The 16,294-nt window shown below is 38.4% G+C and overlaps 1 protein-coding gene across 2 annotated transcripts in view; it reads right to left on the bottom strand.

Annotated features, from left to right (window-relative positions):
• Window positions 1-16,294, bottom strand: part of Chrnb3 (cholinergic receptor nicotinic beta 3 subunit) — a 45,086-nt gene that overhangs the window by 14,916 nt on the left and 13,876 nt on the right. For both annotated transcript variants that reach the window (XM_078031285.1, XM_005340300.5), the window contains exons 2-5: window positions 14,022-14,173; window positions 12,874-12,918; window positions 2,901-3,010; window positions 1,656-2,538 (exon numbers count right to left, since the gene is read on the bottom strand). In XM_078031285.1, the coding sequence (XP_077887411.1) occupies window positions 1,656-2,538; window positions 2,901-3,010; window positions 12,874-12,900 (1,020 nt within the window). In that variant the 5' untranslated portion in view covers window positions 12,901-12,918; window positions 14,022-14,173. The remainder of the gene's footprint in view (window positions 1-1,655; window positions 2,539-2,900; window positions 3,011-12,873; window positions 12,919-14,021; window positions 14,174-16,294) is intronic.

The following is a 16,294-nucleotide window of genomic DNA, read 5'->3' as shown; positions in this document are numbered from 1 at the left end:
TATTTTTAAATCAGTACCAACGTGACCTGGAGTGCACAGCCTCTTCAAAGAAGGAAAATGCCTGATCAAAACTTTGATCAGACTGAAGCCTGCATGAATACCTTGTGGACACTGAGTGCCTTATCTAGGATTGGGCCAGGAGCTGACTTCCTTAAACCTCTAGATCCCTATAAATCCCTGGACAGTAGCCATTCACTAGCAACCCTCTGGGGTCGCCTTCCAGTCACAGGAGCTTAGCTTCCCTTAGCTTTAATACATTCTTATATTTTGCTTTTGCCGGTTGCTATCCGTGAATCTCATTCTTTGAATTTTAAGACAAAGAATCTACCCAACTCCAAGCTCTGTATTACAATTTTACTCCTCTTGTCTACATTATTCTGAATTTTCCAAATTCCCAATAGTAATCACATGTCATTTTTATAATTTTAAAAAACTATTTAAATCTATGCAATAGTATTTTTTAATGATATAAAGAAAAGGCACACAAAACTCCTACTTAATAGCCAAAAATGCTTGTTTTGTAGCAGCAGTAATTTTTCCATCATTTAAAAAAAATTTTCAAGTAGATGAAAAACGTGACAAGCAGTGAAGGAAACGTCTGTGTAGGCAAGATAAAATGTAGAAGAATATTTCCAAAAAAAGTTCTTCTGTAAGCTTATTTATGGGGCCTGGCTCTTGGCATTAATTTTCACCAATTTTAGAATACAATAATTGAACCCTATAAATTGGTATAAAGATGGGACTTGTTTAAGCACATATGCTGAGCATACATTGCATAATTTATACTTTCTTTCGTTTATTCTTCATCATACTCTTTAAGGTAGGTTTTAGAAAACAGAAGCTACAGTTGAGTAATCTGTTTACCTGTTTGAAGTTGAGTCATACAGCATGGGTGTAGGATCTGAGTCTAGCATGGTTTTGAGTTTGAAATCTACTTTTTTTTTTTTTTTTTTTTGAGGTAGAGTCTCACTGTGTCACCCAGACTGGTCTCCAACTCCTGGGCTCAAGTAGTCACCCTACCTCAGCCTCTTGAGTAGCTGGGACTAGAAGTATTTGCCACCACATTGTTTTATACTTTTTCTTTTAAATCTGTAGACTAAATAACAAGATACTCTTCCCTCAACAAAATAGCTAATTACTAAATTTTACGTTAATTTTAAATTTTATTCTTTCTGGCTTCCCCCCCCTTAAATACTATATATGAAAACATCTAACATCTCATGAAAAATGAGAGAGAAATGACCAGACACCAAGATATCCATTTGAAAAAGCATGATTTAATTATTTAAAATAGAATTGAGGAATTATAAGGAATCATGCTTAGTCTACTAAGATCCCTATTGTATGTCAGGATTTGTTTTAAAATTTGTGCATGTAAAGATGATAAATAATAACGTCACATTTTAAGCAGTGACAGCTTTGTGTTGCAAATAAAAGTTGAAATAGTAGCCTTTTGCACAACTCAATGGCAGCATTGTTTTTTTAAAAAAAATGGTTATTTTTTAGTTTTAGGTTGACACAATATCTTTATTCTATATTTATGTGATGCTGAGGATTGAACCCAGTGCCTTATACATACTAGGTGAGCACTCTACCACTGAGCCACAACCCCAGCCCCATCAATGGCAGCATTATTGTAACTACAGTTTACTCACCTGGCTGATAAAATGTTCTTTCTTCACATGTCTTGAAATGTATCTAATGGACTCTGCAGCTTTTTCCAGAAAAGCAACCAGAACTTTTTCTCCATTGCTAAGCTGCTTCTGTTTCTTTTTTTCCAGGGCTTTACCTTTTACTACTGGTTTACTCTCATCTTTATCTGGGAAAGAGTAGCGATCCACATGGTCCTTCATGCAGAGTAATTTAGGAAGTTTTTGCAGAAATAGCCTCTTCACCCAAGGGGCCATGGGATGGTAAGTCGAAGAAGATCTGTGGTGAACATTAATTACAAAAACAGTAACAATAATGGACAGGGTAACAAAAATCATAATGAACAAAAGGTATTCTCCAATGAGTGGAATGACTTTTGAAGAAGATGGAATTATTTCTTCAATGACTAAAAGAAAAACTGTCAGAGAAACCAAAACAGATGTTGATAATGAAAGTTTTTCACCTTCATCGGAAGGTAAATAGAACACAAGAACTGTTAGAAAAGACAGACCCAGGCAGGGGATTATCAGAAAGAGAGTGTAAAATAAAGGCAGGCGTCTCAGGACGAAAGAATAAGTAATGAATGGATAGGAATATAAACCATCTCTTCTGTTTCCCTTCATTCCTCTTGCATTTAGTATTTCCCATTCTCCATTATCAAAGAAGTCTTTTCTGTCAACATTTTCATTTATCAAAATAAGGTCCACCATGGTACCATCATAAGTCCAGGATCCAAATTTCATTGAACAATTCTGCCGGTCAAATGGGAAAAATGTAACATCCATGGTGCATGAACTTTTATAACTGGCAGGAGGGGTCCAAATGACAGTTCCATTCGATTTTACTATGACCTTGGTCATGAGGGAGCCTTCAAAACGTCCATCCGCACTGTCATAAAAGTAGGTTCACGTTAGTTAGTTGAGCACTTATTAGTTCTTTAGTTTGTTTATTAGTTACCATTATTATATTACTACTAGTTAATTAGTTTCAAGTTAGTTGAACACCTTTGAGTTTGAGGTTTTTCCCCTCCAACACAGTACTACTTTACTTTTATTACTTTCCTACTACAATGTTAAACACTGTTTTTAAAAGAAACAATTATTTTGTGAAGCTGTGAATTTCTCTTAATTATTCTGCCCCAGGCTTCTCTTTTTCTTCTTCTCTTTTGCATTTGTTGCTTATGTTTTTGCCCCAGACTTTTCTATACCAGTGTTAATACATCCAATGTGACCTTCTTCTGTAATACTTACTTTTCAAAGAGAACTATATCCGGAAGCCAGAGAGATTCTGATGGAACTTTGATTGAATGAATTCCACCATATTCATCAGGATTCCAGCGTAATTTGTGGTCTGTCCATTCCTGTAGGAAATGAGTATATTGTAATTTTATTCTGAAAATTCATGTTAGTCATTAGGATATTTAAGTTTCTGTTAATTTGCCAATCCATTATTTTGTTAAGAATGAGAAATTCACCAGGTTAGACCTTATAACCCTACCTGGAAATCTGGAATACAACTGATCTCACCTAAACATCACTCAAGAGTCTTGGATTAACATCCACATATTATTTTAATATGAAATATCCAGAGGGATGGGGGTGTAGCTCATTGGTAGAGCACAGCATAACATGTACTCTGTATTCAATTCCTAGCATGGTTAAATCTGAGTTTATTTTGCAACTCCTAATTATGGTTTAAATTTATATACCTAATATTGTTATCCTCCATATGCTTACATTTTTCTCTTCATACAGAAGAAATTATTTAGCATGTTTTATAGGGCTGTTGGAACCAGATCAAAAAAACTTAACTATGAAAGTCATTATGAAAGTCAAGAGTATGATGTATGTTAAGTATTTTTTGCATGTCTCTTATAAATACTGAATACTCTCGTTTTTATTTTGATATTCCCGTAAATTCTAAACTTTGATTTCTTCTGATGTGGAAAAAAATATTTGCCTGTCTCACGTCTGTAAATGAAAACATCCTTTTTAGAAGTTGCAAGCATTTTGGTACTTCATTGTGCCTTCTAATGTAGTTATGCCTGGAGTATTTTTGTGCTGAAATACAAATTATTTTGTTATACAAAGAAGAAGGAGGAGGTGGAGGAAGAAAAGGGGAAGGGCACAAATGAGGATGATATATGGATGACCCAGTTACAGCAGAAGTGAACTTCATGTTAAAATTTTGGATCCAGACTCTTATGAAATCTGACCTGAAAATTAAATTCTTCCATTCCATTGTCTCTCATGAGGATAGTTGAGTAACCATGTAGAATAATGTTAACTGACATTTCCAAGAGTTAGAAGGGCGTGCCCAGCGTGGATGCTTCCTGGAGCCCTTTGATGCCAACTTTGCCATTAAAAAGTCAAGAGCTGGCAGATGGATGACTCCACTAGGAGGTAAAATACTGAAATATGCATGATGCCTGTAAAGTGATGGAACTGTAAATTCCAGATGAAACACTGTCTTAAACAAAATTTGATCTAAGACAGAGGCCTTTTAAAAGCTAAAATCTAAAGCATAAGAAAAAAAAAGACACTTTTATCATTCTTACATAGGTTGACAATTTAAAGTATTTACCATGTGCACTTGGTACTCTAAGGATTCTCTATTTACCTGGCAGTTGTTGATTTACCTTTTCCAACATGTCCTACAAATGAAATCATGCAGCCTGTCGATCCTGACCTCTATTTAGCAGTGCATTTGGAGTCCTCTATGCCGTCTTGGCAGTGGTTTCTTCATTTTTATGAGTGAGCAGTATTGCATTGTATGAAGGTACCACACTTTATCCCTTCACCAATAGGATATTGGATTCTTTCAAGGTTTTGATGATTGTAAATAAAGCCATTGTTAATGTTTAATACATTTGGGGGGTTAAATAAATTCTTATTTCTCTTGGGTCAATAGGATAGGATGGTTGGGTCATAGTGTTAGGGGACAGACCGGTGAGAATGGTGAGAACACAAGGTTACGGAAATAATTCTATAAAAAGGGCCCACTGGGCTGACCCCCATATGCTTTTTTTCTAAGAAACAATTTACCGATTGCCCTGCTTGGCCTAAGTGAATAGCCTATGTCACATTCCTCAGCAAACTACCTGTTACCTGCAGGAGAAATGCAGGCCCAAAATAATATTGATATAAGGAACCTAAGTTACAGTGAGGCGGGAAGATTTTGTGACCCTTTTCATAGACCAGATTTCAAAACTCAGGAAGATAAAGATAATTCCTTCTAACCATAAAATCAGAAGAATGTATGGTTAGAATTCAATTAGAAGTGGTCAGCACGGGACAAAGTGACCTAAAGTTGTGACGGCAGTGGGTACTCGAAAGTCTGATTTCATCTTTCTGTCAGTCAAAAGTATGGAGGTGAACCTAGGTGGGATCTCTGGAAAACTTCTCTGGGATCCCCAATAAAAGAGTGCAGGAGAGACACACTGGCCCTCTCCTCTCTGAGAGGACCCACACTCTCCCTTAAGAGGGACCCCTTTCCCTTTTCCTATCGCTTCAATAAACCCATTCCTGTGACTCTGAGTGACGTGTCTGAAATCTTTCTGACTTGATCTCAAGAATTAGGGTTTGATGTGCATGCCTATAATCCCAGCGGCTCAGGAGGCTAAGGCAGGAGGGTTGTGAGTTCAAAAGTCAGGCGCTATGCAATTCAATGTCTCTAACTAAAATACAAAATAGGGCTGGGGATGTGGCTCAGTGGCTCAGTGCCCCTGAGTTCACTCTTCAGTAATCTCCCCATCCCCCCCAAAAAAAGAATTAATGTTTGAAAGGGGGGATCTTCATGCTGCCTCAGTTTCTCAGAAGTCCCCAGTTCTGTAACAATAGAGTAACTATCTACTTAACAATAGAGTAACTATCTGTTTAATTTTACACCATACAGCCAGCTTTCCAGAATGGAGGAGTTATTTTTCATTCCCACTAGCCATGTATGGAAGTTCCAGTTGTTTTCATCTTCTCCAGCACTTGCTATCATCACATTGTTAAGTTTCTCCATATTTAAATAGATGTGAATGGTATCTCTTAGTAGTTTTTATTTATTTATTTTACCTTTATTTTACCTTTATTTTACTTATTTATTTTTATGTGATGCTGAGGATTGAATCCAGTGCCTCTCATGTATGAGGCTAGTGCTCTGCTGCTGAGCCACATCCCCAGCCCTCTTAGTAGTTTTTAAAATGCAATTTCCTTATTTACTGTTCATGTATCTTATTTAAGGTCAAATCTTTTGCATATTTTTTTACTTGGGTTGTTTATTTTCTTATTACTGCATTTTTAGTCTTCTTTATACGTTCTGGATAAAAGCTCTTTATCAAATATTTCATTTGCAAAGATTTCCTCACAATGGACACGTGCTATGTTTGCCACCTCCCAGTCATTTGTCACTCTGGTAAGAAGACCCCTTTCATTGTAGGGAACCACCTTGCCCCACTCTCAACTCAGCAGCATTGGGTGAACAGAATGGAAGTGGAAGAGCCAGTAAACTTTCTATATGCTGATGCTAATTTGGATTAGGTTCCCTTTCACTTGCAAGTAAGAGGTTCTCAGTTGATCCTAGGAAGAAGCTGAGTGGTTATCAAGCTGCAGCACACAGCCAAGAACACCAGAGACAGCTAAGCTTGGGGAGTTTGGCCAGAGTTGTGCTTTTATACTCTCGGCCCATCTTTAAAAGAAAAAATAACATGACTGAACACATCTAATGAGACCAAGCTACAGTCCTCTGTTTGGGGCATAAAGATTGCTGGAAATGAAATTGTCTTGTTCTCAGATCCACTTTGCTTCCTTCTACAGACACAATGGGTTTTTACCTACACCCAGCTCTTCCCTGAAAAGCAGGAGAGAGAATGGCAAAAATTCTAAGGTTTCTGCTCTGTTGCAAACTGCAGCAAACAAATACCAATTCTACAAATTGTTCTAAGGGAACTGGGGCAGACCCCAGGGGGAGAGATTTCTAAGCCAGAAAAATTCATCTTGCTTACCTGACTTCCAACAGTAGGATTAGCAGCTGTGGCCAGGGATAATGTGGATGGGACTCATGGTTTTTGAGGAATTCATTTATTTAACAAATATGCAAAGCTTCCCCAGCACTGAGCACTGTGCTTGTACCTGCTGTAATGTACTCCTGGCCAGGGTCTGATTCAGAAAATAAAAAAGTAAACTAACACATAGTACCCACGCCTTGTTGTTATGGAGCAGATGGATTGGGCGCATGGTACAGAACAAAGGAGTAGATAGGGCAAGTAATTCTGATGAGGTGACATTTCAGCTGCGATATGAAAGGTGAGAAGCAGTCAGAGCACTAGGTGGTGGTGTGGGGCAGGCAGAAGATTGGCTGTAGGTGGAATAGCCTATGTGAAAGCTGATATAGAGGAATGAATGAATGAATGAATGAATGAGGGATGTGTCTGATATGAAGAGATCTATAGTGCGATCAGGCTGCATTCCTAACCATATAGAAAAGGGGGCTAGGTGGGACTTTGGTTAATGCTACTTACTTTGGTATACTTAAAACAGGAAGCACACTGAATTAGAATTTAAAACTCTGAGTTGCACATCTGGATTAACCTTTGCTATTTATACAATTTAGACAAATCACTAATCTTTACCCTTTATGCTGTATTGCAGGGTTGAGGGAGATATTCCTCACAACCTTGGTGACCTTTCATAACCAGCCCTGAGGAATCAGAGTTCATTCCTGAGATGCCCATGGGGGTGGGAGGCAACCAGTTTCTACCAGATTGAGCACTTACCATGGGCTGGGTCCCAAACCCCAGGATGATTGTGTGTGGAAAACAGTACACATTACAGGGAGTGCTGTAGCCAGCAGCCCAGCTGAGGATTCAAAATCCAAATCCTCTGTCTTGTGCTCTTAGGAGCTGTGGGATATTTCTGGTCATTTCTCTAAAGCCCTGACTGCAACTGGAGATTAACCTCCTGTCCCTCCCTTTTTATACTAAAAGATTAGAAATAATATCCCATGTTTGTGTAGCATGTTCTAACTAAGACTCTCAAAGCCCTTCACAAACATCAGCTCCATGTTGCAGACGTTCCTGGTTTGAGAGCTGTCGTTTTGCAGGAAACAAAGAAGACAGGCTGTATCAGAGCAAAATATCAAAAGTTAATCCATGACTAAGAAATTTTTTTAAAAAAGGAAAAATATTCCAAGTCTAGGTTTCTTAACTTGGAAAAGTGCAATTTCAAACTCATATCAAGTCCATATTCTCTTAAAATTGTCTTTTTTTGACATATATTACCTAGAATATCACTCATAAATGCCTAACTATTACCATAATGCAAAACCAATTTTTATTTAAGTTGAAATCATAAGATATTTTTACTGTAAATAAATTCCTCAAATGATTCTTCATGTAATACTAAGACTAAAAGGTAAAAATAAGCAAATTAAGACATGGGTCACATACCACATTTTGGTCAATGACAGACTATATATGTGACAGTGGTCCCATAGATTATAATGATGCTGAAAGATTCTTATCACCTGGTTGTTAGGTAGATTAGTTGGCCACGAATAAGTGGGTAGAGGGAAAGGATGATGAAGGATAGATATCAGGCCTATGCACCAAGAAAAATCCAGGAATCATAAAAGTAAAACAGTGGGGAAACTTATGTAACTGGGCAAGCATTTGGGAATGAGATCTGAATGTCTAATCTTCCGCAAACTGTAGAGAATTATAAACCCTGGAGGGAATTATTACTCAAAATCCTGGTGACCTTAACTGAAACAGATGAGCATCTGAGAAGTGGTTTCTGGTATATCGAAACATTCCCCACACACCAGCTACAGCTAATTATAACCCCTCAAGGGGCACTATTTTTTTTTTTCTTTCAGAAAATGTCATCATTATCTCTTGCAACCAAGTTACTGGAGCCTTCCGTTATTATGTAAACTATGCCACAACCATCCTGTCTACCAGAATATTGAGACCCTCACAAAGAAAGCTTGCTGAGAGCTATCCAAAGGGCAATAAACTAAATAAGAGGGGACAGGGAAATCGAGGCTGGAACAAAGGACTCAGTTTCCTTAAAAACTCCAGCCTGTGAGCACCATACGCTCCTTTCTTCAAGGTGGGTGTGCAGTTCCTATGCTATACATTACCTTTGCTTCTCACTTTCTCTATTAAACTTTTGCTTATGACTTTGTGTTTCACTCAAATTCTTTGCAATGATGTCACAGTAACTGGCACCCGAGGACTACAGTGCTGTCCCAGCTCAATTTGGCCCCCAGTTCTGGAACATAGTGACTGTTATGTAGGGTTGTAGTAGGATGCATTCCTCATATTTGTGGTGATGTTGATGTGAATGCACCTACTGTGCTGCTACTTGTATTCAAATATAGCACATACCACTCAGCACATAGTAGGCTCTCAGTGAAAGCTCACTGACGTTCACTGTCATAGTGATTATTCATGATAATGTGGAGGTCAAAGGGTTTTACCCTTGTGTCATTAGAAAAAAAAGGTGTTATGGTTTAGATGTGAGGTGTCCCCCAAAAGCTCACAGGTGAGACAATGCAAGAAGGCTCAGAGGAGAAATGATTGGGTTGTAAGAGTCTTAACCCAATCAGTGAACTAATCCCCTGGGAGAGATTAATTGAGTGGTAACTGGAGTGGTAGGGTGTGGCTGGAGGAGGTGGAACTTGGGGACAGGATAATGGGATATATATTCGCACCTGGAGAGTGGAGTTTCTCCCTGTTTCCTGATCACCAAGTGAGCTGTTTTCCTCTGCCACACTCTTCCGCCATGATGTCCTACCTCACCTTGAGCCCCAAGGAATGGATTGAGACCTTTGAAACTGTAAGCCTCCAAATAAACTTTTCCAACTCTCCAATTGTTTTGGTTGGGTTCTTTAGTCACAGCAGTGAAGAAGCTGACTAAAACAAAAGGTGATTTCTTCCATTTCCTTTAAGATGCTTACAGTGCTGTTTTCCTAACCTTGAACATGGTGGTATAGAATCTGAGGGTGCTAGGGCACTAAGACCTTTCTCATGTAGTCAATATTAATAATATATTTATGGTTTATAGGGTTTTGGTTACTCTCTGGGAGTACAAAGAAGCAAGACAAACAAGTTTGCAAAATAAAATCAATAAAATAAAAATAGGCTTTCTCTGGATGTCACTATATTTGTGCTTTATAAACACCTTTGGCTGAGAGGATAGAAAAGGAATGTTTAAATATATACCATAGAAGAATTACGAAAACAGAGAATCAGATGAGAGGATTAGGTACAGAAACAAACAAACAAACAAAAAAGCCCCAAGCATGTCAGTTTTGTATGCTACAATGGAATATGCTTTGTTTCACATATGTAGAATTTTATTCTCTGTGGCTATGAATTAGAAAGCATTGGTCAGGCCGGGCACAGTGGCATATGCCTGTAATCCCAGTGGCTCAGGAGGCTGAGGCAGAAGGATCATGAGTTCAAAGCCAGCCTCATCAATTTAGCAAGGCCTTAAGCAACTCAGCGAGACCCTGTCTCTCCATAAAATATAAAAAAGGGGGAGGAGACTGAGGATGTGCCTCAGTGGTTAAGCGTCCCTGGGCTCAATCCCCATTACCGAAAAGAAAGCAAGCAAGCATTGGTCAGTATGTGGGAAGGAAATGAGGAAAGAGGAGAAACTGAGCCCTTAGGTCTTCATTTTGACTGAGGTACTCTGGGATCAACGCAAAGAGTTTCCAGTAGGTTGGCTTGGGTGTAGTAGTTTTGGAAAGTCCTGTTACTGGGCATACTATGAGGAGTTCACAACTTCTCTACCTTTTAGGTTTACAGAAGTTCTGTTTGTCCTGTAAGACCCAAATTAAGTATCTTTTCCTCTTGGAATTTTCCTTGGCTTTCTCCCTGTCTCACTGTCATTTTTGTATTGCCACAGACATATACATTATATGTACTTGTATTGCAACAAGTACATATAAAAAAACATATATGTACTTCTTTTTGGTATTTATCATATTATAGATGTCATTATCATTATTAATTAAATATTTTTTGCATACTAATGTTTTTTTCCTCCTTGAAGGCAGCATTTGTCTTGGGAGTTAGTTAGCAAAGTGCCTAGTACTTAGTGAAGATTATACGATATACTCTTAAATACTGTTGAACAAATGGAAGATGGAATGAATATTTTCTCCTAAATATCCTTCTATATCAGCTCCATTAGATAGATGTCCTGAAGGTTGAAGGATCAAAAGTCTTGAAGACCAGGATTAAGAAAGGAGAATACAGGAACGGCACTGAGAGTAAGACAGGACACCTCCGTCTGTTCCATTCAGTCTAAGATAAGGGAATGATTCCTTTATAAAAGCCAGACTTCACTGAGCAGTGTGTGACCTGGGACAAGTCTCTTCAAGTTCCTAATGCTTAGTAGGAAAATAATAGAGAGTAGGGAGAGTAATAAAACTAGAAAGTAGCTGAGGGAATTAAATGAGATCATTCCCATGACACACTCAGCAAAGTGCTTGAGAACTTAATCACTCAGTAAATCTTAGTTATTATTATTAGCTGCGCCCAGAATGGAAATCTGCAAAAAACACCAATGATAGCAGTTTGTTTAAGCATCAATTTTGTTTTATTGTTATTATTATTTGTGATACAGGGGATTGAACCCCAGGGTCTCTCATATGTTAGGTGAGTGTTTTGCTACTGAGCTCTATGGCCAGTGTTTCTATGCCATTTTTTATCCTTCATCTTTCTTTACCCTCATAGCCTTAAGAAAAAAAAAGGTGTAAAAATCACATGTAGGCTGAGGTCAAATGCCTTCTTTTTCTGTTAACTTCCTAAGCCTTTACACTTTAAAATGTACACTATATTTTAAAAGTGTCAGTTTTCTCTCTCTCCTGCAAGCTCAAATATAGAACTTCTTATTGGTCTTTATCAACTCCAAATAATTCTAAATTTTGCAGCTTCTAAACTGCAAAAGTGAGATAATTCACAGAGAAATAAGATAGGTATATAACAAGATATGTTTGTTTAAATTGTATTTATACATATACATTCCCAGCTCAGTATTTTCTTATGGATATTTATTTTTATTTGCAAATAAAATAATATGCAGATTCATTTCACAATTTGCTCATGTATCTATCAATTAAGGAATGGGGAAGAGAAAGTGGTAACAAGCATATTAATTCTCTAAGTCTGATTAATGTTTTGGGAGTGGGAAAAATAAAACTTAGGTAATCTTCTCTTCAGTTTCTTTTATACATTTTTCCTTATAATCCATTAGCAGGAAGAACTGAACAATATCTACAAATCTTGAATAGGTAACTAATTTATTTCAATATAAGCAAATGAAAAGTATTACTTATGTATGTTAAAATTAAGTCAGATATTTAAGATATCCCCATGTGGAATATTTAAAACCTCTGGATGGATTAGGCAACATCTGGATGTTCATCAAAAAATATTTGTGAACAAAACAAAAATTAAAAAATAAGCAATTAAACTAAAGTTATAAGCTATTATCAAACAAATGTCAATATCTTCTCCTTTCACATAACATGCAAGATTGGGTTTTGAAAGGTAATTCTGACAGTTCCAGAACAAACGCCTCTGAACAGAATTCTCTGGTTTTAGGAAACAGGTGATAGTCGAATAATCACTCAAGAAGAAAATGGAAAACTACTCAAAATACATCTTCAGTTTTACTGGGAAAACATGTATTGGGTATTTTGTTTTGGGCTTCACTTTTTCAGAAATTTATGATGGGCAGATTTCTATTATTTCCTCATTTCGTGGTCAGTTCTTTCTAGGGAACAATAAAGGATTAGAAGTACATTCTTCCCATGGTGGACCAGAGAAGACAGGTGAATTTAACACCACTTCTTTTCTCATCCAGTAGCAGTTATGCTGATTGGGGGAAAGTTGCATCTTGGTGTCTCTTTTTCTTTTTCTCCAGGGATCAAGGTTAGAGTCTCACTGTCACAGTCACTCTTCCACCTGCCCAAACCCCATGGAACAGTTTTGCTCCCAGAAACTACACCAGAGAAAGACGTCTTCCTAGGAGATGCAGGGCCACTCACCAATGCTCACAGAAGAAAACAAAGAGAATAGACCTATCTCAACCATTCCCAAATCTCTCCCTGAGGAACTCAATATGCTTTTTAAAATAAATATTTTTCAGATGGAAGGTTGTCTAAAATAGAAAAGAATTTCAGCGACTGGATTGGCAGACACACTCTTCAAATTGGATTTACCTGTTTAAGCCACACGTTTGTTGTCATCAGTTGATTCTTTTCATCCTAAAAAAAAAAGGACAATTAAAAAGATTCTGTGAATTTAAATGGAAGGAAATTTGTATGTTTGTCTTTTCATTAGAAAGAACTTTCTGTGAGTAACCAAATTATATCATGTACTTGTATGAATATGCCACAATGAATCCCACTATTATGTATAACTATAATGTATAAAACTATAAAAAAAAAACAAGAAAAAAAAAATAATTTAAAAAGAGGAAGAAAGAACTCCCTGAGTCTTACCTTGAAGGTATTCATGAGTCTCAACTTAAGAACAGTTAAATGATATGGGATCCTAACATATTAGGCATATTTTGCTTGAGATGAAAAATAATTATTAAAACAATTAGAAGTTTATTGTGGCAATACTTACATAAAATTACACAATACAGAAAGTACTTTAATGGTACAAAATAGAAGGAGATATTAGCTTGACTGGAGATAAACTCTGCATGATTTTCTAGAAGGAATGAGGCCAGCTGTAGTGGGTGAGGTAGGGGAGGGGGGAACTTGTGCCACATGGGAGGATTATTTTGAGTCTTTGGGAACCAGATCAGGATGATTTTGCTGCATTGGGGGTTTAAGCTCATTGATTTTTCTAGAACATAATCATGGCAGAAGTATGAGTTCAACAGGGAAATGAGCAGAGAGGGGAGGGAAAGGTGAGGGGTTTCTCAGGGAGAGAAATGGTCCTTGTTCCATGTAGAGTCACCACTGCCCTGTCTCCCTGCAGGTACAAGCACCCGGCCATCCCAGAGCACAAAGAGAGGAGCTGTGGTCACACTGAATCATCCTTGGGTTTTGCCTTCCTTTGTGCCCAGCTTCTCACGCTGCTAGGAGCAAGGCCTGAGCTAGCAACCACGTCCACCCCTCAGCCTTAAAGTCCCACAGTAATAGTGTCACAGTGAAAATTCACTCTATGACGACTTCACATTCTTTCTTTGGGTCATTTCACTGGCTCCGTGGGGGCAGATTTTCTTTTCTTCATAAATTATTTTTAAAGTTGAAATGTCAGACAAGGGAAAGAAAAGAGTCTTAGACTCAAAAAACAGGTTATAAGGAATGCATTTTTTGTTTGTTTGTTTAGCTTAGTGCCAAGGATTACTCACCACGTCTACAAGCTGAGATATTTTCAATCCAAAGTATACTTTTATGGTGTCATTAGAATTTAAGACAGGGCGAACCCATTTCTGATAACCTTGGAATAAATGTCTGAGGAGGGCATCTTCATTTTCGGCTATTGAACTGAATTCTGCAGCGGCTGGAAGAATCATGAGGGAAACTGAATTAACTTCAGGGGCAGGATGGCTGGTCTAACCTGAACCTTCACCTGTTTCTAAGCAGCCTGATTCCACAGAGGCCGCTTCAAACACTAAACCCATTTCCCTGTGTCCACCCCCACCTCCCTCCAAATACACACAACTGAAACCAGAACTTTTACTTTACCCAGAGCTGTTCTCGCTAACAGATTTTCCCCTAATAGGGTGGACAGCTTGGTTTTTTTTTCTTTCATACCCCTAAACAAAATCTACTGTATGTATGTTGTCATTGTGTGTATGTTGTAGATGTACATGTGTATGTTATCATATGTTTATGTATGTTGTCAGGGTCTTCCCCTGGAGCTCCATGAAGACTGGCACAGGTTCCACATATTCAAAGATGTTTACCCAGCGTCTAGAACAGTGCCTGGCCCCCAGCAGGTGCTCATTTGATATACATGGAATCAATGAACCAGTGAAGCAAGACCATTAGGGCCTTTTTCCATGCACTTGCCCATTTTCATTGGACACCTTGCCTTGGGTCTTTCCCTGTTTTCTTGCTTTTTTTCCTCAGGAAGTTCCTCCATTATGAAATCCTTCCTTGATTAGCAACCAGGTTCTCATGCTTTTCTCAGCCCCCAACTATGTGAGAGCCTAAGAAACATCCTGATTTCAGATTGGAACTCTCAAGTAAAGGGATGTCTTGGGAATGCAGTCTAGAGATGAGTTTGGTTTCTTTTCAATGCTGTTCCACCAAATTGAAAAACAAGGCTGTATCTGGTTGTTGTTTTGTAAATATAGCCTCGTTGTCTATTCAACACTTGTTAATATCCTAAAGCAACTCATTCTGTACCATCTGCTTTAACAAAAAAAAATCACTTTTTCCCAGTGAGAGATATGATGGGTGAGGATACCATATAAGACGTGCACCAGTTCCCCAAAAGATATACCCAAGAAAAATCCAGATTGTCAGTTGGATGAAAAGCAAAAGAGCACACATTCCCTAGGTGCACGAGTCTTCCACAAGCACATTGCTAAGACAGTAACAGTTCTAGGTGCAGCCAAAGATTGCTCCACAAGCTGCATATTAAAATGCAAACAGGAGAGGTATGCTTATTTATTTATAAAGTTAACCCTCCTCAAACTTCCATACTTGGACTGTTCGTAGTAACCAGGGCTGCATTAAGGAGCAGCACAGCTGGGCAGCTGCCAGCACATCAATCACTGAAAGCCCTAAAATCTTCCTGGAACTTGTAAGGGGAGGGGAGGAATGGAAATTCCCAGCTTTCTGAAGGAAGAGGTGTTCACTTGCTCAGACAGAAATTCTTGACATGACCCTTGGCACCTCTTGCTTTCTTCTTCCCCACATTCAGTTTTAATGTCCTCCAAAATAGATTCCAACTCTTATTATTTCCTGTCATCTTCAGTGGCACCACCCTACTCACAAATCTTCTGGGCTGTTTCCTAATTGTTTCTGTGTTCTCTGTCTTGATAGTTCATTTTTCACAGCAGCTAGAGTGAGCTTTTAAAAAACAGAAGAGGATTATTATGTTCATTCTCTGGTAAATAGTTTCTCATCAAACGCAGGAGAAATATCGCAAGTCCCTACTGAAAGCACATGAAAGAAAATACAGAAAGAAAAAGGAGGGACTGGGCTGTAGCCCAGTGGCAAAGCACTTGCCTAGCAAGTGTGAGGCACTGGGTTTGATCCTCAGCACCACAAAAAAAAAAAAAGAAAGAAAGAAAGAAAGAAAAGAGGCATGATGTTCATCTACAACTCACAAAAAAGAAAAGAAAAGAAAAGAAAGAAAATGGAGGCAGACCTCAATGGACCAAAGGGGCACATCTTCGGGGGAAAATGGCAGCAGGCTACCTTGAGGGTCTGGGTTTTATAAGGCCTTAGCAGAGCCAGGTCATGGGAGGAAGTAGTTACTTTTGGAGAACCCTTTTGGTGGGCAGGGCCAGGTCATAGGAATTTTGGTGGCAGGATCATTTAGGGCAGGGCAGGAGGGCGGGGAGGGGAACAGTTGTAGATAAGGAAAGTTCACTGAGGCCTACTGTCCATGTCCCTGTTTACCTTACCATGGTCTCCCGGATGCTGTGGCCCTGCCTAGGTACTCCCT

The sequence above is a fragment of the Ictidomys tridecemlineatus genome, chromosome 14 (assembly GCF_052094955.1).
Source record: "Ictidomys tridecemlineatus isolate mIctTri1 chromosome 14, mIctTri1.hap1, whole genome shotgun sequence".
Taxonomy (NCBI): domain Eukaryota; kingdom Metazoa; phylum Chordata; class Mammalia; order Rodentia; family Sciuridae; genus Ictidomys; species Ictidomys tridecemlineatus.
Note: the sequence above shows the minus strand (reverse complement) of the source record. Positions and strands in the feature narration are given on the sequence as shown.